This window comes from Leptinotarsa decemlineata, unplaced genomic scaffold (genome assembly GCF_025532065.1).
Source record: "Leptinotarsa decemlineata unplaced genomic scaffold, Ldec_3_MD MMD2_tig00004307_RagTag_RagTag, whole genome shotgun sequence".
NCBI classification, from domain to species: Eukaryota; Metazoa; Arthropoda; class Insecta; order Coleoptera; family Chrysomelidae; genus Leptinotarsa; species Leptinotarsa decemlineata.
In genome coordinates, this window is record NW_027412606.1 from 9,849,597 (window position 1) to 9,871,983 (window position 22,387).

General features: G+C 34.6%; 3 protein-coding genes and 1 long non-coding RNA gene across 4 annotated transcripts in view; 1 reads left to right on the top strand and 3 right to left on the bottom strand.

Moving 5' to 3' along the window:
* Positions 1 to 4,706, bottom strand: part of Dnah3 (dynein heavy chain 3, axonemal) — a 184,373-nt gene extending 179,667 nt beyond the window's left edge. The window contains exon 1 of the mRNA XM_074178952.1: positions 4,416 to 4,706. Within this exon, the coding sequence (XP_074035053.1) occupies positions 4,416 to 4,629 (214 nt within the window). The 5' untranslated portion in view covers positions 4,630 to 4,706. The remainder of the gene's footprint in view (positions 1 to 4,415) is intronic.
* A 4,786-nt stretch (positions 4,707 to 9,492) lies between these two features.
* LOC141483831 (uncharacterized) lies at positions 9,493 to 10,009 on the top strand. The gene is made up of 3 exons (XR_012466311.1): positions 9,493 to 9,600; positions 9,707 to 9,808; positions 9,891 to 10,009. It is a non-coding gene; the product is annotated as an uncharacterized lncRNA (long non-coding RNA).
* Positions 10,010 to 12,539: 2,530 nt separating this feature from the next.
* Positions 12,540 to 13,562, bottom strand: LOC141483981 (uncharacterized). The gene has a single exon (XM_074179119.1). It carries the CDS (start codon positions 13,560 to 13,562, stop codon positions 12,540 to 12,542), a length of 1,023 nt encoding a protein of 340 aa, XP_074035220.1.
* A 2,369-nt stretch (positions 13,563 to 15,931) lies between these two features.
* Positions 15,932 to 18,414, bottom strand: Tert (telomerase reverse transcriptase). Its single transcript, XM_023170113.2, has 2 exons — positions 18,132 to 18,414; positions 15,932 to 17,802 (listed from the first exon to the last, which is right to left on the bottom strand). Exons 1-2 carry the CDS (start codon positions 18,330 to 18,332, stop codon positions 16,159 to 16,161), a joined length of 1,845 nt encoding a protein of 614 aa, XP_023025881.2. The 5' UTR covers positions 18,333 to 18,414; the 3' UTR covers positions 15,932 to 16,158.
* Between the last annotated feature and the right edge of the window lie 3,973 nt (positions 18,415 to 22,387).

Sequence of the window (22,387 nt, forward strand, 5' to 3'; positions counted from 1 at the left end):
AAATAGCAAAATAAATACCTAATATTATAAACATTAAAATATACTTCAAATTGATATATCCCATGAATTTAAATTCATTTCAAATTTCAATTCAGTATTATACCTAGTGGTTGATCATTTCATTACAACATAATGAAGGCATTATTTACTTATATTGGATTGTCTCTATTCATTTTTTACAATGTGCATGCAAATTCGATACGTTTCGTCTTCTTGATTATATGATACTACCAAATTGAGTCTAGCTCTTTTGGTTTGTAGGACATACGAGAATAACAGGACAATAATGAATTTCATTTGTGTCTGGAACTTCTTTATGGGTAGAAATATTGAATGTCTTTTTCAACTGATGCTTTCAATTGGCCAATGAAGAGAACAAAATCCGGGCTGATAGGCATTGGTCGAATGAAACCTGCCAGACATTTCCCCTGCTACTATGGCAGACATTGCTAGCATTATGTGCGTTGACTTCGAGATTTGACCTTCGTCTTGCCAAGCAACGCACATACCACTGATGATGTTTGCCGCAGTAGCAGACGAAACGTGTGCTACTTCAGGTTCCATTCGGCCCGGATTTTGTTCTTTTTAATCGTGACTCCGGCCATGAAACCTTTGTTCTCAAATTATTCAATTGGCTTTCCAAACATGTTCATGTTTTGACTGACAATGTTCATTTCGGCAATTTGTTGATCATCAAATAAACCATTTTGTGTGTCTCAACCCTGATAATTATTCTAGAAATGCAATTTGATTTGAACTTCTATGCTCCACTTTAGTTCATGACATATCAATCGCAAAATATATTTTGGTTCAAACTCAAAAGTATTTCAATGCTTGTTGAAATTACACCATTTTTATAACAGCTCCCATGCGGCTCTAGCAGTTCGAATACAATTAAGGATTTGAATATATCTCCTGATAATGCACTTCTATATAAAAAGCGTGTGAGAGAAAGTTTCGATGGAAACATAACAGATACTTTTCAGATTGATTCGGCCGTTACTTGATGAAGATCCATTAGTCCAATCATTTAAGCCTAAATTAGGTAAGAATCTCGGAATTCGAGATACCCAGCTGTAAGTCTGTGAATACTTGTATATTGACACCCTAAAAGTTGTTTCAAAACCTACATATAGTAGGGTGTACGCAACTATTAAATTTCAAGGTCAAAGGTCACAAAAATCGGTTTTTTGCGCTTTTTTTGTAAATATCTCATTTCCTATGGGTGTTTTGCTATTTATGTTTCCTATCGATATTGTAGAATATAAAATTCTCTACAAATTTTGTTGAAAAAAGTTTTTCATACGGTGAACCGTTTTCGAGATAGAGGGAGGAGAGCGCGCGGTCACAGGATCGCTTCAGGTCAACCGGTGCCTCCGGTCGAAAACGCGCCACATATAGTTGATGAACTATCGATAAATCAATGATTATAAATATTTGTCAATTTTTATTAACTATTATATTATATTTTATCATTTTCTTCATGCATTAAATCTATATCTATTCAATAATACTGATAACCGTTTCCAACAATGGTTGTACCAGTTACTCAAGAAAAATTCTTATCAAATCAATATAACAAAGATATGCTCATTAATATGTTAATTGAAAAATCACAAGCTGCAAATATTACTACTAAACAAGCCAAAGATAATGCGGATGTTCTTATTGTTGAAACTGGAATTGTAGAATCAAAGTCTGAAAAAACTGCAGTTATAATAGGAAAAGATATTGATTTACTTGTCATTTCAATTAGGCGTACACTGTCTCACGAACAATAAATTATCTTTATAAAAGTTGGGAAAGGAAATGTAAAAACAAAGGTATACTCGACTCAAAGTTTTGATAATTATCCTCATTTCAAAACACATATTTTATTTCTGCACGCATTAAGTGGCTGTGACACAACTTCTGCGCTTTTTAAAAAGGGAAAAATCATTTTCAGAAGTTTTTGAGGAACTGACAAATTTGGATGAACTAGCTGCAGCATTTGAGGAAGAAAATTGTTCGGCCCAGAGATTATTAGAGAGTGGAACTCAAACCTTATTGGCAGTCTAAAATGCTCCGAAATCTGTGAAAAGTCTCGATCATCTTCGTTATATGCATCACGTCAAGTCTACAAAACCTAATAAACCTGTGCAGCTTTCAAATATCCCACCAACAAGTGCAGCTGCTCATCAACATTTTAAACGTGTATATTATCAAGTTCAAACTTGGTTAGGACATGATTTGGAATCCCAGATATGGGGTTGGGCAATGCGAAACGATTTTCTGGAGACTGTCATGACAATTTTACTGCCTGCTCCAGAAGATTTGCTAAATACAATTTTCTGCAACTGCGAGAGTGGTTGTGGTTCGCGATGCTGATGCAGGAAAGCGGGCTTGCAATGCTCTTCAGCTTGTGGCCAATGTAATGAGCAAACTTTTCTTAATGCTCTACCATATCAGAGCGACATTAACGAAGATGGAACCTTCGACCTCGAAATCATGGAAGAACTTGAGACAAATGTCGTTGAAGACGATAATGAAGACCAGTTTGAAATTTACCAGCAGCCGGAAGACGACGATGAAGAGGAAGAAGATGATTAAAATAATAAATTGTAGTTTTTGTACCCTTCATTCCATTTTTTTACTTTTGATAAAAATAAATGTATCGAATGGTATTTTTTAATAAGATGATTAATTCATAATTCATTTGTTTTTATTTCATCATGTAAGAAGTTATTAATTAGGTTAAAATTCAAATATAATTCCTATATTTTCATTAACAATTCTGCAATTACATGGGCAGGTAAGTGTTGTTGAATAAATTAATACTGAATAAAAAGTGGATAGGTTAGGAAAAAAATGATAAAATATAAAATGATAGTTTATAAAAATTGACAAATATTTATAATCATTGATTTATTGATAGTTCATCAACTATATATGGCGCGTTTTCGACCGGAGGCACCGGTTGACCTGAAGTGATCCTGTGACCGCGCGCTCTCCGCCCTCTATCTGGAAAACGGTTCACCGTATGAGAATTTTTTTCAAACAAAATTTGTATAAAATTTTGTATTCTACAATATTGGTAATGAATAGAAATATCAAAAAACCCATAGGAAATGAGAAAAAGCGCAAAAAAACGATTTTTGTGACCATTGACCTTGAAATTTAATAGTTGCGTACATCCTACCATATGTAGGTTTTGAAACAACTTTCAGGGTGTCAATATACAAGTATTTACAGACTTACAGCTGGGTACCTTGAATTCCTAGGTGAACTTACTATAATGACTGGGCTACCATAGTAATTTCATAAACTATATCATACAATTTGATCTCCACAAACTTCATTTGAGAAATATATCACGACATGTTTCTCTAACATAGTAGCTTCTTCAACAGTGATTTGAATACTACAATTTGCTTCTTACGCTGATATTTATATACCACAGGTAACTACAATTGGGACTACCTTTATCAAATTACCTAAACCTCTACAACTCTTATATACCTGAGGTACCTCTCCAATTATGATTACCTGAAGCATATTACCTCACTTCTTCATCAGTAATAGTACTTTCTCGGTTTTTTAAGAAAACAAGTTCAATAATGGTGATCTATTCAAATCCAGTTGGTCATTCATTAGAATATTTGAATTTTTAAGTCCAATTCACATTCCACAGCTTTCAAACTTTAATTTTCTATGCATAAAATTTCGAACTCTTCGTTAAAGATATGATTTTCTTTTAAAAGATGATTTGAATATGTTGAACTTGTTCTCTTATTAACATAGCTGGTGGTCTTGGATTCGATTCCTAAATGTTCTGCTAGTTTGACCAATATATACCTCAGGACACGTTCCATACTTTAATTTATATACTCCTGCTTTCTCGAATTTGGATGTTTTGTCTTTATTACGTTAATACATTGAAGCTCTATAATTTTGATTTTATCTAACCTATCAACAGGAAAAACAGCTCAAATCGCAAAAGCGATTCGAAACGTAAGAAGCAACTTGTAGTATTCAAATCAATGTTGAAGAAGCTTCTTTGTTAGCGAAACATGTCGTGATATATTTTTTCAAATAAAGTTTGTGGGGATCAAATCGTGAGGTGTAGTTTATGAGATAATAGATTCTGATTTGGTCAAAGGACCAGATTTCCTGAAGTAAGTATTCCAAAGAAGAATCACAATTTTACGCGAAATTTCAATAATAATGAACCCGTATCAAGGTGAATTTATGCATCAGTCTACAGTCAAAAGTCGAAGTTAATAAATTGTAAGACGTTAGATCAGGGATTTTTCATTATAAATAACACGTATCGTAAATGTATTTTCAGTCGCAACTGGTTAACATGAATTCTCAAGACTTACTACCACTTTGTATTGATTCATAAGAATATTAGTAAAAATAACACTGAAAGTTACCTATGGTTTCTGAAGGCTTGAAGTACATCTGCGTATCCTTCTCGAGAACACCTTTTGTCCATGAATGTTTGGCAAATAAGGGAGGATAAGTAATAGTTCTTTTGAACAACGTTGTGGTGTCGATGTCTCCTTCAAGTTTAACATCTGGAAGTATGGGATTCTTCGCAAAAATTCTCTTTCCATATTTCTCATCTTCCACTTCCAAACGACTCATTACATTACAAAATTAAAACATATACGAAGTCTGTATCGGTTTTATCGATAAGGGTAACAGCTGTCAACTGAGATTATTATTTGATTGCCTTGGAAACGCCGAGAATCTCGTGCAGTCTGAAAATAATGTGAGGCTCCTTTTTATTCCTCATTTAACATACTCGCTGCCCTCCCATATTACTTTTATATTAACCTATATTTATCTTTGATCTCATTCGAATTATAGAGCGTATGTTTTCTGAAATTTTTTCAATACAGACAGTGCAAGATCTGGAGTTGTGCAGTTTAGCGGAAGACTTGCAGCAAAACGGTCAACCTTTAACAGAAAAGGAAGTGGGAACTCTAAATGAGGCTGAGTTTGGTCCTCTGGCTGAGCCCCCACAGTCCCCAAAAGACCTAACATACAATTCAGTTTTAAGCAGTTTTGCTTCGAATCCTACCAGTCCAATGAAGGAGTGAATTATCGTATCCGTCTTTACTCAGAAGAAGATAGTAGTGGCAAACGTAGTTGCAACAATAGATCGGTGATACATTCTTCAGTCAAAACTCTTGGGTTCAATGGTTTAAAAAATCTTAGGAACACCTGTTTCATGAACAGTATAATCCAATGTTTATCAAACACGGGGTGGTTACTGGAATGCCTAAAAAAGGATACATACATGGAAGATATCAATACTAGTATTTCTAGTATGAAAGGTGTTTTAATCAAAGCGTTCGCAGAAGTCGTCAAGGAATTGTGGTCAGAAGATTCATCTGATAGAGTGATTAACACAGTTCACTTCAAAAATCAGATTCAAAGATTTGCCCCTCGATTCATGGGTTCTGCCCATCAAGACGCCCACAAATTCCTGCGATATCTTTTAGAAGGTTTACATGAGGACCTCAACAGAATTACTGAGAAATCTGAACCGATCTTAACTGGCATTGACGAAAAATTGAGCGATAACGGAAAAGCACAAGAGTCCTGGCAGAGATATTTGAATATGAACAACTCCAAGATTGTAGACTATTTCGTTGGTCAGTTAAAATCCGCTATGAAGTGCACACACTGTGGACACTCATCAGTAACCTTTGATCCTGTCTGGGATTTATCTCTTCCCATACCACAAAGAACTGGTCAATTGAGTTTGTCACATTGCTTGGATTCTTTCACAAGAGAGGAAACTCTGGATGGAGATGAAAAACCAATGTGTTCGAGGTGCAAGCAAAGGAGAAAATGTACAAAGTCCTTATCAATCTATAAGTTTCTCCGTATTTTAGTAATTCATTTGAAAAAATTCTCTCCAACGGAAAGATTCAGAGGCAAATTGAATGTTTCCATTGACTTTTCTTCAGATGGATTAGATATGAGCAGTTATGCAGCAGACAATGTGGCTCCTTGTCGTTATAATATATATGCACTTTCAAATCACAGTGGGACTACTTACAATGGACATTACACAGCATATTGCAGACACCCATATAGTGGCACGTGGCATGAATACAACGATTCACACGTGTTCCCAATTTCACCAAAATCGCTTGTGAGTGATGAGGCATATGTCCTCTTTTATGAACAGGAGGGAACAAAGCAGCACCTTTGATGTGATTTTTTTTTCTTCTTTCTTTTTTTTATAATCTTAGTTCTTTGAATTGATTTGTATTTCATGATTATTCCAAATAAATTTATATTTAAAAAAAACATTACATTTAAAAAGGCTCTTGCAAGTGGGTGGTGGTGACATAATGCATTATAAGGTTCCCGAATTACATAGGCGCGTGCAATTTCGAAACTCAATTTTCCAAATCCAAAGTTTCCGCATAAATAAGTCGGTTATTACAAGCCTTTATTATCCTTATAGTATATTTATCAGTCTGGGACATTCGATTCGGTAGGACCCCTAGCAACTATTTGAAAATTTTCGAAAGTGGCTCGAAAAAATTACAAAATGTATAAACAATTCAGTAAAGAAGGGGGGGTTTGTTTTTTTGCAAAAATTTCGGAAAATATTGAAGACATCCGAAATTTGAAAAAAAGATTCTTAAAGAGGATATTCCTAAAAAAAAAGTCCCACCTCCCGGAACTCTATCACCAATATTTATAATTTTAATTTAGGAAAATAACGCCAAAAGCGGGCGATGCGTGTCCCCCTCGCGCTGATCGATACGGACCTTTGAACAATAAACATTATTTCAACCCATTAAATATCATTATTGAGAAAAAAATTCATATACCTTCTAGACACTTGAATAAACGAAAATCCCCGGAAAAAAATTTTCCCGTGATTATTTTATTAGATGTACTTTGGTTAATTAACTAATTTTTACAAGCTTCAAATTTACATAAAAACCCTGATAATTTTCAAACTAAAAACCTCGAATTTTGTTCACTTCTCGGAGCTTTTCTTGAAAGCCTTCAAAAAAGATGTTCCCGTTGAAAAATTTTGATTTTCTACTTTGTTGCAAAGACGTCAAAAAGTGAAAAATTCAATTAAAAGAATGACAATTTATTTAATATTCAAATTTCTTCGTATTCTTTTTATTTGAAGTTAAATAAACATTGTTTTTCATAATTTTTAATTTTATTTGTTTAAAAAATTGTTATGAACAAATGCATTGTTAATGATATTATTTGAATTTTTTCTTAGCGACGGCACCACATTGAAACGTCGAACGTTGTGCCGTTCGACTGCAATCCGCACAACTTCACGTGCATAAATATCGTCCTACCGAGAGGACTATTCGCTATGTAGTGGTCAAATTTGAGTTCACAGGTTAAGTAAATGATTGACCAATACCCGTACATCGAAACGCAATATCTGCCGAAAACATCGCCGGTGTCTGTGAGGGTGTGCCGGAGAATCTGAGGCAGTCGATACCGCGTCGCTCACAGGATCTAGGCCTTTCGCAGACCACAACTTGGCGAATTTTGCGTCGTGACTTTGGCTTGCACTCGTACAAAATTCAACTTATCCAGGAATGTGTTCGCTGAATGGGCTCTGGAACAGTTGTCAAGTGACTCTAATTTTCATCGAAAAATCATTTTAGCGAAAAGGTCCATTTCTGGGTACGTGAACAAACAAAATTATCGAATTTGAGACGATACCAATCCGCATGAGATCTGAGAGAGTCCAATGCATCCCGAAAAAGTCACCGTTTGGAGTGGATTTTGCGATGGCGGCCTCATCGGTCTATGTTTCTTTCAGAATGACGTTGACCAGCAGGGCTGCCAGAACTAGTCTTTTCGTACAAGATCTATTAATTTCGGCCAATGTTCAGTACGTTAGTCAGGGCCGTACGCAGAGTTTTATTTCGGGGGGGATTAATATAATATGTATGACATATCCGAATGCAGGATACTATATCAAGTAAGGGAAATGATCGCCCCCGCAGTGGGCGAAAAAGAATTGAAGTGCTGATAGAAGTAACTTGATTTCTAAGATGATTTTCATTTGTTGATATGGTGTGGTATTAAATAAGTTTACACTCGGAAATAATAATATTTTTTTAATCAAAATGTTGAATATAAAGGTTTCGAATATGTATTACACATGAAAAATTCTTCACAAAATAAAGTCCAATTTTCTTTTTTTATTTGCAAAAATATTTATGACTTTGTCGGTGGGAATGTCAATGTCTCTATGAATAGACATAAGAGCTAATCCAGTGAGTCGATCCGGGCCACAGGAGTTCCTTAGATAAGATTTAAGCCTCTTCAGTGTAGAAAATGATCTCTCTGGTGTACATGTTGTCACCGGCAAAGTTGCATAAATGTTTAATAACATGAAAATATTTGGGTAGAGTTCAGCATTGCACTCTTCAAGAGCCTCAATCGCACATGATTGTCGATCTGATTCATCTCTTCGGCTTCAACAAATTTTCCAAAGTTCATACTCACTCTGCAATAAGCTCAGATCAACTTTATTTTTGTACATAGCCAAGTTTTCTAGATCCAGTGATTTGTCACAGCAAACAGACGGTAATAAGCAGTATAGGCCGGATAGAATATTTTTGTGGTCCACAAATCTACTTTTCAGTTGGCCAATGAAATCGTCCAAAACTGGAACAGCTACAGCTGTACGAAAATATTGTTCTGGAAATTGCTGCGATATCTTTGAACGGATGTCAATCGTGGTATACGAATCTCTTCATGAACCTCGTCTAATATTGATTTTGCTGTTTTGAAAATTATTGAGAATTGGGCCTCAATGTTGGTTCGAAAATTTTCAAAGATTTGAACAACATTCTCGATATGATCTATACTTGACACTAAATCACAAAGAGGAGACTGTAGGATTTTGCAGAGTGTAATTGTATAGGAGAACACGCTTTCCAGAAAACAGAGACTTATAAGAAATTCACTTGCAATCATAGATTTTAAAATTGATGAAGCATGCTCAAGTTATGAGCGCTCAGGCCATAATTTGCAAACTTAAATCGTTGGGAATGCTTGCGTGCTCAAAGCGCACCAAATATTCGCGAGAAAATGTCTGGAGTTGGTTACAATCAATACTATTTTTTTATTGATTAGTAGTTTATTGAAAAAGGAAAAATCAAAAAAATTAGGCGATGGTGGATGACACCATCAGACAGAAGTAGAACTGGGGGTACTGATTTATTAGTGAGATTATTGTTATTAGATTCCAAAAATCTGTGCGTTTTTTATCAGAAAGCTTTGAATATATTTAAAAATAAAATATGGCCTCAAATTATGAAAAAGGACGCAGTATTTGGGATATTTCGGGGGGGGGGGGGGGTTCTGACCCCTCTAACCCCCCCCTCTGGGTACGGCCCTGACGTTAGTGTTACATTTGATATATCTAGTACATTTTAGCAAATAATTTATATTTAGTACAATTTTTAGTACAAATGAGAAGCTCTTGTCAAAATCGTCAATTGTCACTGTCAGTTGCCATATTTGAATTGTAAACAAATGTAAACCACGGTAAAACGTGTTTGACATTTTGGTAATATAAATTATAATAATGGACAAGTAAGTTGTATGAATAAGTTTTATTTTTAACGGTTTGTTATACGATAAAAAAATCGGGTTGCTTCAAAACTAGAACCGGTCAATGAAAATGAAAGTATTGTTTTAGAAATTGACACTGATATTGCCTAAGCAGAATTAGAGATTAGAGACACTTACTTATTTTAACCATAACAACGATAATATGGAACAGTTACTTTCTATACAAGAGGTATAGTATAGATCGATTTGTTTTGTTGATACTTGAATAAGTTTTTTTTGTTACATTTTTATCTATTTACGAATTTTTTTAGTTGCTGTTCAAGTGATATAGGCAATATATGTTCAAATGAGTTTTTTGTTATCATTGGTTTTAGTATTTATACCTATCTGTATGTATTTCAGAAAATATTTTTATTTTAATAAATGTATATATTTATTTTTTTATTTATATAGGTCTACAGTAACAGTGTGAAGTTTTGTTCCTTTATTTAAAAAAAAATCTGTTTTCCGTTAATCAGCTGTCGCCCCCATACGAACGACAACTCTCTGAAGTTGAGTGAATTGTGCAAGCTAAGGACTAACGAGGTCTTACCTTTTAACATGTGATTCCTAACACGGTTGCAGAATCACCATGTTACTATAAATACATCATTAATTTAAAACTTCCGCCATTTATTTAAAGTTTCCACCATGTACTTAGTACCTTTTGTATTCGGTGTTGGTGTTTTTAGTCCGTTTTGGTACAGATTGATATTTATTCTTTTTAGTACATTTTCTTCGGATTCAGTAATTTTTGTTTCATGATTTGGTACATCATTGCATTTTCATTCTGGCAGGTCTGTTGACCAGGCCATCACTGTCAACGATGAGCACTCGTCGATGATTACCGACTTCTTTTGGCCTGAATTGGATTATTTGGATACCAACAACACGTGGTTTCAATAGGACGGCGCTACGTGCCACAGAGCTCATGCCACATTGGATATTTTGCACGAGGAGGTGATGTGAACTGGCCACCGAAATTGTGCGATTTGACCCCTTTAGAGTCATAGAATATTGGACGTTGCACCTAAAGAAGCCGTGGCGGACATTTGAACGATGTTATATTCCGCACATTATGGCATCAATAGGCCTTTCAATCGAATACAAAATTTCGGTGATATCTCACACACCCTATATTTTATTTGAATTTGAGGATAGGAAGCGCTAAATGAAAGACCCTATATAAATTTGACAAAAACAGAATATCTTCCTTCTGTAATGACAATAATATCCTATTTCTCGCCAGTTCGGATTCCAAACAACCTTATACTTCAAATATAATGCTAAAAAACCAGTCGATGCCATTTTCTGCGACTTATCGAAAGCATTTGACTGTGTCAATCATGGGATTCTTTTGAATGAGCTGCAGAGACGTCACCCTTCACTGTTTTCGATCATATTTTTCGGCAAACAAATTAAAACAACTGAGTACTCTTCTGATCAGATCTTCAAATGTGGTGTATTTCAAGGCTTGATTCTTGGCCCTATTTTGTTTCTTTTTCACATAAACGATTTAGCTTTTGTAGATATAACGGCAACGATCACTCTCTTCATCGCTTTATTATGGTATAATTAGAATACCCGTACTCTTAACGAGACCATATCTTAAGACGCCATTGAAATGAAAAAATGCTGTGACTACAATGAGTTATCCTTCCATATCAATGAAACTAGCATAATTACTATTCGCGTCGACTTATTCGACACCCTATATATATATATATATATATATATATATATATATATATATATATATATATATATATATATATATATATATATATATATACATACATATATATATATATATATACATATATATATATATATATATATATATATATATATATATATATATATATATATAAATATATACCTAGTACAATTCCATAATAGAAGGCACTAAATTCGCAGAAATATTATTGTATCAATACAAATACATTGTTGTCAAGGTTGTGATTCTATACATATATTTTATCATCATTTTTCCTCATTTGTTTGGTATAATTTCTGTACGACACTGTAAGAGACAGATTAAGGCAAAAACGTCAGTCATTTCTGAGCATGGAGCTCTGCCCACGAACATACTCTGAAGTAGGGGAGAGTGTTGTACCTTGGGACGATTTTATTGTTTTAATTTTTGCTAAAGACATTTTGAAATAAAAATTACTTTTATCATTTTCCACGCGATAAGTGGTATTTTTGCTTTTCATGAAGAAGTCGTTAAGTACCTTATGTTGTAAAATAATCATGACATTTCAATAACAAGACATATTGCAAATTGTCCCAAGGTACAACCGGTGCATGTATCTTAAGACATTCCTGCATGTTCCTCGGGACAAAACCAACAAATGAGAGTTACAAGATGAGTACGAAAAACAAATATCCAATATGCACAATATTTTTATTAACTAGTACATGTTGAAGGACATGAAGTCTATTTGAAAAGAGAATTGTTCATTCAGCCGTTCGGATCCACCCACTACCGATGGTTTTGGCAATTTTCTTAAAATATCTGATTCTGTTATTGCATAAAGCTGCTCAGTCTTCACAAACTTGCTACTGTTCATGATTTTCTTTAGGTAAATAACATCAAAACCGTCTTCTGATTTTTTTTTTAATTTCTGCTATGCAGTGTTGCACAGACCTTTTTCCTTTCAGTTCTACTAACACGAAGTCTCCTTCCAGTATTATTTCATTTTCCATACTTATTTCTTCATCTCTTTCGGTATTTTCAGCTTCCACTAGTCTTTCCAAATAATTGCTGTCATCACTAGAGTTATGCACAGACATTTCTACATCATCGTCTGAGCTATCATTAAAAACTTGTCTTGTCACTTTTCGAACTTTCGGCTTAGACTTTTTAGCTTGTCTGTCCAAAAACGCCATTTCAATACCATTCTTCTCGGGAGTTTCAGTTAATATTCTGGACTTGCCTTTTTTCTACATCCTTTGGTCTTCCTAGGTGCAGCCTTTGGGAAGGGTCTTATCATCTCTGGGGTCACTATGTTTTGATGCAATGGCCCAATATTGTCAACATCATCAATTGCTTCTGTTACAACTTCAGTTGGATCTGCTTGGTCTGTGACGAAACTGCTCAAGAATTCGTCATCACCAAAAATATCTGAATTTAAGGGGCAAATTCCCGTAACCGCAAACCCCTTTGTGATGTTTTGCTGTGTAAATGCTTTTGGATATGCTTTTCCAATTATTTCAGCGACTTGGTAAAGACTAATTGGTTTTCCTGGATTTTGAAGCATCCATTCATTAACAGCTTGATTGTAAAAGGTTTTATAAGGACCAAACACAGTCCTATCCAAAGGCTGTAATTTGTGGGATGTGTGTGGTGGAAACGTAAGCAATACAACACCATGTGCTTTGGCCAAATCAATTACAGGAAGTGAAATACGGCTCTCATGGTTATCATACACCAAAAGTACTGGATTGTTATTTGATGATTTCACATGGTCGATAAAATGCTTCATAAAACTTAAAAATTTTTCTTCATTAGACCACCCTGAAGGATTAGCAGCACCAATGGTGCCTGGAGGCGCTCCGTTCAGCATGTGCTCTTTGAAATGCACTCTTGGAAAAATGAGCATCGGGGGCACATGGTTCCCTACAGCATTAATACCAGCTATCATCGTAATATTGACTCCACGTTCGCCTGACGTCATAGATCCTACTTGTTTCACTCCCTTAGCAGCAACAATACGAGGTGGAATGTGAACTGTCGTGTTTCCGGTTTCATCGACGTTGTATATATTACTTGCCGAAAACTTATATTTTTCTTGACATTTTCTCAGTTTATCAAAAAATTCGGATACATTTTTTTTGTTAAAACTCGTTAAGCGCAATAAACTGGTAGGCTCTGCTTTTCGCAATGATAGTTTTTCATGACGCTTTAGGAACCAGCGCAGCCACTCTCTACCGGCTACCATACTTCTGGCATGTTTTTGTTATTTTTTTCGGCGTACTGATAAGCCAATGTACGGATTTCTTGTTTAGTTAAGCCATAATGTAGCCGAGAGGAAAACAATAAATAGTCCTCAAGCTGCTTCTCTTCTTCCTCTGTGAATATTTTCTTTACGGCATTGGTAGCTGAATATTCAAAGTCGGGTTTGCCGGATTCGCGATGAAGCTTAATGTGGCGTGCCAAAGTTGACTTACTTACATTGTAAGTAGTTGCTGCATCTCTAATACTTGCTTTATGCTGAAGCACGGCTTGAACACCTAACTTAAGGTTAGGGATAACAACAGGAGTCATCTTTTTGCTTCGTTACTTCGCGGCATCTTGATAAATCTGTAAAAAATCACAGTTGACGAAAAAGCAGCACAGGAAACATCCTTAATTTACGTTTTTTATAATAACTTGAATTGCATGTACCTTTGGGCAGTCCCAAGGTTCATGCAATTCACTGTCCCAAGGTACATGTCATGTTTTTTTGCTAAATTTAGTTGATTAAATTGTGTAGATTAAAAATAACAGATATTCCATATCATCAAAGAAAAGAGAAGATATTAAAGTATAAACTTACATTGTCCGGCTTTGTTAAAATTTCAAAAGAAGATCCAAACACGTACAGTTGAGAGGATGAAAAAGTAAACTTGTTGAGGTTAAAAACAAAAATATTATCTGAAACACGTGTACCGTTTCGGAGTTCAAATCAGAAAGGCAAGGTCAAACGTCTGCACACTACGGTTGCTCTATTCGATCTGTTTTGCTGACTACCGAGAAATATCGGCTGTGGCTCTTTTGTCCCGAGATATATGCGTCCCGAGGTACAACACCTTCCCCTACACATATCAGCAATACGCGACGAGCTGTTTTTGAGGTTCAGCTCAGTACACCTCGAACTCCACTGTTTCAAAACTCTTTCCTTTGGAGAACTGCGTTTATGTGAAATAAACTTCCTAAGAACGTTTCTCCAAATGGATTCAATCTACAGTGATTCAAATCCAATGTGAATCGCTACTTTCGCACAGGCACTGCTCTGGGAGCGCCTTAAGGATTTTTTTTGTCCTAAAAAAAATACTTGCCCGCTAGCATTATGTTATGAAGACAATCATTTGTATTAGTGAAGACATCTCAAGATAATGGAGATTCTATTTTTCGCCTTTCGACATGTATTCACTAAACATTGCTAAGTTAGATACAGAGTGATATGGTAGGTACCTCAAAGTAATGAAAAATATACTCTGAGGTATGTACATATTAGAAACCATACATCGAAAAAGGGTAATCGTCAGCTCACCCAAGTTTCTACTCCTTAGTTATCTAAACTCAAGATTTTCCACTCCATTATGCGAGATTTCACACAAACTAAAACTTATAACAGTTTGTAAGGAATTATTTGTGACAAGCATATTTAAAAATTTTATTGGTTTACTTTTTCCTGGTACCGACTCAAATAATTCTTGACTTTTACCGAACTCAATATTTTCTATGATCCCTTCATCACATCATGTTGTTTCTATTAGTTGTTTAAATATACACTTATTAACACTACACAAACTACCAACTTGACAATAACTGATAACACTGGTTTGGTCGGTAGCCAAGTTGTTCGGCGCGGGTGCTTTGTTCACTCACTCGAATTGACTGCCGTTGTGGTCGGTGGTTCAAGCCCTAGTCTGAACGAACGATCTTCACTTGCTATCGTCCAACCCTTCTTAGGAATCACACGTTAAAAGGTAAGACCTCGTTAATCCTTAGCTCGCACAAGTTTCGACTTCTGAGTGTTGTCGTTCGTAGGGGTGCGACAGCTGGTTAACGGAAAAACAGATTTTTGAACAGATTTTTTAAACTTACAGCCTCGACTTATAAAATTTTGAAAACCAATCCTTGTATAAATGACCTTATTCAACTATGTCATAATATAAACAAACATCAATACACAGGCTGCCAGGCTTACAACTACTGATGAAAACGTGCACGATGAAAAATTCCAGCACATTCTTTCAATAATTTCACAAAATTCAATTAGCAGTTTTTGAGAAAGTTCTCATTCACCTACTCATTTACCGCAAGAAAAAGGTTAATGTTATTTTAAACATCTGTTTTCAATATTACTGGAGTTTTTTCCCAACACCAAATCGTTATTTTTAACACCTCGACACATGTTTTCAATGGTAATTGTTTTTATTCTTTGTGCAAGAGGTTGATGAATCAAATAACTTGCTATTTGTCAAGGTATTGAAAGTTTGGGATATTTTGGAAGGTTAATCATTAGACCATAGGCAATAATGAAACTTGAATATATAAGATATCAAGTTTCACGGTTACTCTCCTACTCAAGAAAAAGCATAGTATTCGTAGACATATATTCTCAACATTTCAATCCAAAAACTCATGAATGACACATTTTTTCAACTTCATTAAAAACTAGTATGAAAATAAAAACCATAACTAGATAACGTTTTGAATGTGGTAGATAAAAATTCCATGCAGGTAATTGGTCATGCCACTAAAACTAATATTGGCAACTCTTATTTTACATAAAACATTTGAATTAAAGAAAAATGAATGAAGATAATTTATATTCTTGAATTCCTATTCATTTTTATACTACTGAAAACAGATGGTAGCACCATGAAGGTTTTTGGGGTAATTTGAAATTCATTCAAATACATATAAAAATGATCTTTCTTCTCCAGTGATTTTATCAATATTTTATAGAACTCGTTGTTTTTTTTCAAAACACAAATGAAAGCTCTGTACCCAATATTTTTTAATAATTTGAAAGTTATACATCCTTTAAAATTGATGCCTTTACACTGATTTATCTTGTAAAACACAATATTGCTGAAATTGCTAACAACAGTATTTAGTACAGTTAACAAATATGGCATATTTTCTATCACTTCTTTAAATTCTCTAATGGACATTACTGCAGCATCGAATTTAAAAGCTATAAATATCATTCCTTTGAAATAGTTAAGGAGTACTTGTTGTTCAGTATTGAAAATTGTATTCAGGTCAAGTCTTTTGAAACAATGGTTGTTATATGAAAACTGCAGCGTATTTAGTATGAATTGTTGCTTTGCATTTTCAGGAATGGGACGCTTAATGTTCCAAAGTTTGAACTTATGTCGAATAGGGAAGCCAGTTCGATAATTATACAATTTGCCCACCATTCTTGTTTCCAAATGAAATACTTGTCCATAGTAACCTATTTGTGCATTTCCACTGAATCCTGCTTTTTCAGTTTTCGATTCATTAAGCTGGAATATCTCTTTACACTTTTTCTCAAATGCATATACATCATGTTCTTCAGAGGAGCAGAACATATAGTCATCCACGATTCTATGCAAAAAAATACCTTCTTTTAAAAATGCCTGAAAATTTTCTTTTTCTAAAACACTTATGTAAAGGTTACAGAGACTAGATGACAAATGATCTCCTTGAAGCAGCCCATGATTCCACTTGTACATTTTTTTATTATATGTAACAAATTGGTTTTGAATATGATTGATAACAAACTGCTTCTCTCCAACTTTGAAACTGCTGCATTTTAAAACTTCACAAAGTTTTACAATGTCGACAGATCCAAAAGCATCTCTCACATCCAATTTTATTCCGAAAATATCATCATCACAAGCCCATCTGCAATATTTTTCCCAAGCATCAAACAGTGATGATCTACCAATTGAACTAAAACTTCTAGCTAAACATTCAATCTGCCTCGAGATTCGTTTGAAGTTCTGTCTTGTAGCCATATCTCTTTTGAAAGGTAATATGATTGGTCTAAACTCCAAACTATCACAGTCAGTTTTTGGGAATATTCTCAATACCCCTCGGGGTGTCACATTTTTTACAGGTAATAAATGTCTTGATGTCAAAAGATGGTGAAGATTTTTCTGTTGAAATGAGTGCCATTTTTTTCTTTCAATAAATTTCACCTCATAGTCTTTGAATGACTTGAGTGGATGGTAAAAGTGCTTTATTAGAGGTGCAACGATGTATTCCAGAAGGTATGTGTTGGCTTTCATGAGAAGAACTCGAGCCTCTTCATCATCCAGATTTTCTTTCTGCAGCCAAGGAATTACTTTCAAATCATAGCCTTTGTATAGATTTGACTTGTAAATACACTCGAACCGAGACTGAGTAGTTATCCTGTTCACAAGATGGTAAAACCTTTTTCGATTTTGGGTAGTACCGAAGTAGTCGTTCCTGATGACCTGGGAATGAGAAGAACACCTCATTTCCATTTATCCTAACTCAATATATATTCGAAAAAATAAAATGTTTATTAGCATATCAGAAGACAATAACAGTAGTAAACAATCTTAATGTATAGTGGTCAGTAGTAAACACTCTGAATGTATAGAGGGCATAATAATAGGTAGTTAATGAATTTTAGAACCACTTCGTAAACTGGTTATTCTTGAATACAGATATTTTTACTCTGACTAATTACATAAGCATAAAAAGATATTTCAATAAGTTGATTATAACTGTAATTATACTGAAATACAACTAATTATCAGGGATATTAATATTGTTATACCTCATCCAGTATTTGCGTTATTTTCAGCTTGGAGTATACCGTTTCTAAAGTTCTAACTCTTCTGAATCTTGTGAGCATCATTTGAAATACGATTTCAATGGGTTTTGTTGGAAACTTTTTTCTTTTCAAAATTCGACAAAATTTATTAATTTGCCATATTCTATTTGTTTTTCCGTCTAAAGAAAGTTTATAATAAGGCATAACTTTATTTTTGGCACTAAGGAACAGTTAATCAAAAAATCCCCAACTACTTTTCTGCAAATTAAAATATTAAAATTAACCTACAGACCTACACAATAAAAACTGAAAAATTGAAGATTTTAGGTTTGTTCTGGTTCTACAAAATTCATGTTCTAGGACGACAGGATCATGCGCAGTTGATATAGTTTATTGAGGATAAGTTCGGATTGATGAATCCTCTGTTCTGGTTTCGACTGCAAAATGATCCTAAACCCGAGAATACCTACAGGTATTCTCAGCCTAAACTCTAAACTGTCTTGAACCAAACCGAATCGTTCTTCCTCTCGAGGCTGAACTATTGGGATTTGTTCCCGCTACTCATGCGCATTCATGTGGAAATTTGTTTGGGCTAGGACGTTTTTTTATTTGATTCAAATAATTGATGATTGAAGTTAGATAACATTTGAACTGACTACAAGGATACCCTACATAACAAAATGGACATGATCAACAGTATTTTCTAGTCTTAATCTCTTCATATATACAATAGGTGGCACAGAACAAATCTAACCTTTTAGGTTTGTTCTGGTTCTAACATCCGAAACTGTTTGGAAACTGCGTAAAAAACAGTCCAAAATAGTCACGGACGATTAGACCAGAACGCATTTTGAGGAGACCACTGTGCCACCTATCGTAACTATGAAGAAATGAAGACGAGAAAATACTGTTGATTATGTCCATTTTGTTATATAGCGTATCCTTGTAATTAGTTCAAATGTTATCTTACATCGATTATTTAAATCAAATAAACAAAAAAAAACATCCTAGAAAATGTTTATTTGTGAAATTATAAAACAACGATAAAAATAAAAACAACAATACAAATTAATTGGCGCAAAACAACAATAAGAAATAATTGGCACTTTGGGGCGACTTCATTGATTCCAGTGGCGCATTTGCTTTTTCAGCTGCAGGAAAACCCGGAAAAATATGCAGCATCACATCATCTGAAGATCTTGATCTGCCAATGTCATCTCTCATAAAACAAAATGTAGGGTGTCTCTAGAGATTCCAATAGATTCAATACATCGCCAGAACACTTCGTGACACGACTATCGTCATACTTAAACCAGTTCGTTTCGTCTTTGACCAAGGCGTAATAATGATCAAATTCAACGCCAGAAACACAGTGAATAATATTATAATAGTGGTCTGCTAGATTGAAATGTTCATCTATTTCGAACCTTCGAAAGAGTTTCTTGCTTCCGTCAGAGGATGAGTTTTGTTTGAAGATCATCAGTGTTATTATTAGATTACCTGGTGCCTCAGCTATACTTGTTTCCTTATAACAGTCAGTTAGTTTGGCGCATGTTTGGCAATACAGTCGATCATCACCTGTTAAAAATTCCATTTTCAGATGATTCAACAATAACCTTTGTACGGACTGGTCATTAGTCATATTAGGAAACGCTAGATGAAATTCCCGAAATTCACATGAGTTTTCGCTACCTCTTGAACATTTACTACAAAGTAAACAAGTGCTGAGGATTTTTCCAGCAAAAGATTCACAAACACAAGACGAGATGGACTGTACGGAATCATTCAATCCAGAGCGTTTTGCTTTGCTCACGAAGAGTATTCAACAAGAACCCCAAAAATTCGAAACAATCCTCTTGTTGTCCTAACGAGTATCTGGTGGACTTCAAAGACTCCAGGAAATCGGTTGGAGGGAAAGATGATACATTCTTACGAAACTGCAGTTGCATCAACAGGTGTTTGAGTTTGATAAATAAGTAGGAAACATTCCCGTTCTCGTTCATCATTAAAACCTCGTTTCTAGATAATAGCCCAAACAAATTTCCACATGAATGCACATAACAAAGGGAACAGTTCTCAACAGTTCAGCTTCGAGAGCAAGAATGATTCGGGACGGCTCAAGAAAGTTTAGGATCATTTCGCAGTCGAAACCAGAACAGAGGATTCATCAATCGGAAATTATCCTCAATAAACTAGAACGTTCTATGTCAACTGCGCATGATCCTGACGTCCTAGAACCTGAATTTCTTAGAACCAGAACAAACCTTTTTCATTATGGGCACAGATTAAATCTGTGGTATGGGTAACAAAGACGTCTGTGTGATGCCAAAACAAGTGAATTATGCTAGCCTCAGAAAATATTCTACGCATGCGCAAGAAAAAGGCAAATTTCTCACTGCAGAATAAATTTTTCTTATGGTTTTTTCTACCAGCACCAATTTTACGTAGAACAAAAAAAGAATTCGAAATTAATACACCTTATGACTTCAAACAAAACTCATAACTACAGAGTTTGGTGTTAAAAAATTGACGTATACATTTTTATAATTATCTTCGTTTTTGTAAAGTTTATTACTGATAGGTAGGTACATAACATTTCATGTTGAACGATACATATTGGAACAGTGAAAATTCGAGACAAAATTTCACTTAGCAGAAGATAAGTGTATGGATTTTGATCTACGGGCAAAGAAAACGTCCTAAGCATTTTCATCACATATTTTTAAATTACTCTAGACATTTTCCCAACTCCAGACTGTATCAACTTCATTTCTTTCCACATGAGATAATAGATATGCTTCGTATATAGGGAGGGTTAGGAAATAGAGCGAATTTCAACAAGAAGATACCTGAGGCACAGTTTAAATATTTAATCTGTGCCTGAGGTAAAGGTACATCCACGTTCCTCCAATGACGGTTCATATTCACTTAAGCGAGTTTTCAAATTCAACAGAACATTTTTGATGTACTGCTTTGACCGATAGAAACGCACTAATGTTTCGAATGCACTCATAGGTGAATCCATGAGATCCATCGGTGGGGTCCTCGATGAATTTAAGAACTCGCCTTTTATTCAACTAATTTGTTCATTGTCAATTTTTTTTCTTTTGCATTTTTATTCAGAGAGTTGTGGAATAAGATTTACATTATATAATAACAATGGCATGACAATTTGATTTGTGTGACAACTTCTGAGAACACTCACATGTGCAATGGAAAATTTAGTTTCCAAACGTATCCTAGAATTATTTATTACAGCGAAAATAGATGTAATCCTCCGCTCATCCTGATGATGCTTCTGGAGAAAATTTCAAGGAGCATTTTCTTTATAATACTCTACTAATAATACTAATAATAATACTCTATATTATAATACTATATAATACTTCGAAAAAATGATTTGTATCTTGGTCATATAGAAACTGATTCACATATTTTTTTGCAGGTGGTCAGATTGCTCCTCGTATAATATAGGCATTTTCACTGATTTATGGTAGATTTGTGCAAAAAACAGCTTGCGACAGGTAAAGTAAAGCTGTGTCACTACTCACATTTGAACATTGATACATTTTATGTTATGTTGGATGGGGCACATCCATCGCCTCTATTTCAACGGACGACGAAACAGACATTCGAAACAGTGGCGAATATATAATCACGGTAAATGTTTTCATCAAGATGTGTTGTTATCCTATACTTAGAATCAAAGCTTCATTTTATAATTTGTCGGAGTTTTTGCTGATCAACAATTGCAATTGTGACATAAATAAAACAAAATCACTGCATTTCCAATACACGAGAATTGCTTTGTTTACATTTGATTTCCCTTCCAGATGTCTTCAGCTCCAAAATTTTTCTAACAAGTAATGGGACAAACTTCAACGGAAATAACGAAAATATGCTGTTTCTTAGATGATCGATATTCTGATCAGGGATACAAGTAATCAGGCACATGTTGCAAGGGTGAAGTTAGTTTTAGGTAGATTATACAATTGTTGATTGACTAAAACGAAAACAAAATGCAAATTTTTGAAGGATCTATGTTATATTTAGGTCATAGATTCGGTAGGCACGGGTTGTATGAAAGCGAAAAAAATGAATACCATATTGAAAATTCCAAAACCCGTCAATGTATCTCAAGTAGTAAATATTATCAGAAATGAAACAAAAGCTAATGAAATTATGAAATTTATTCCAAATTATGTTTCGAACAGCTGATCTGGAAGGATAGATGTTCAGGATGAATCATTTTTCAATTC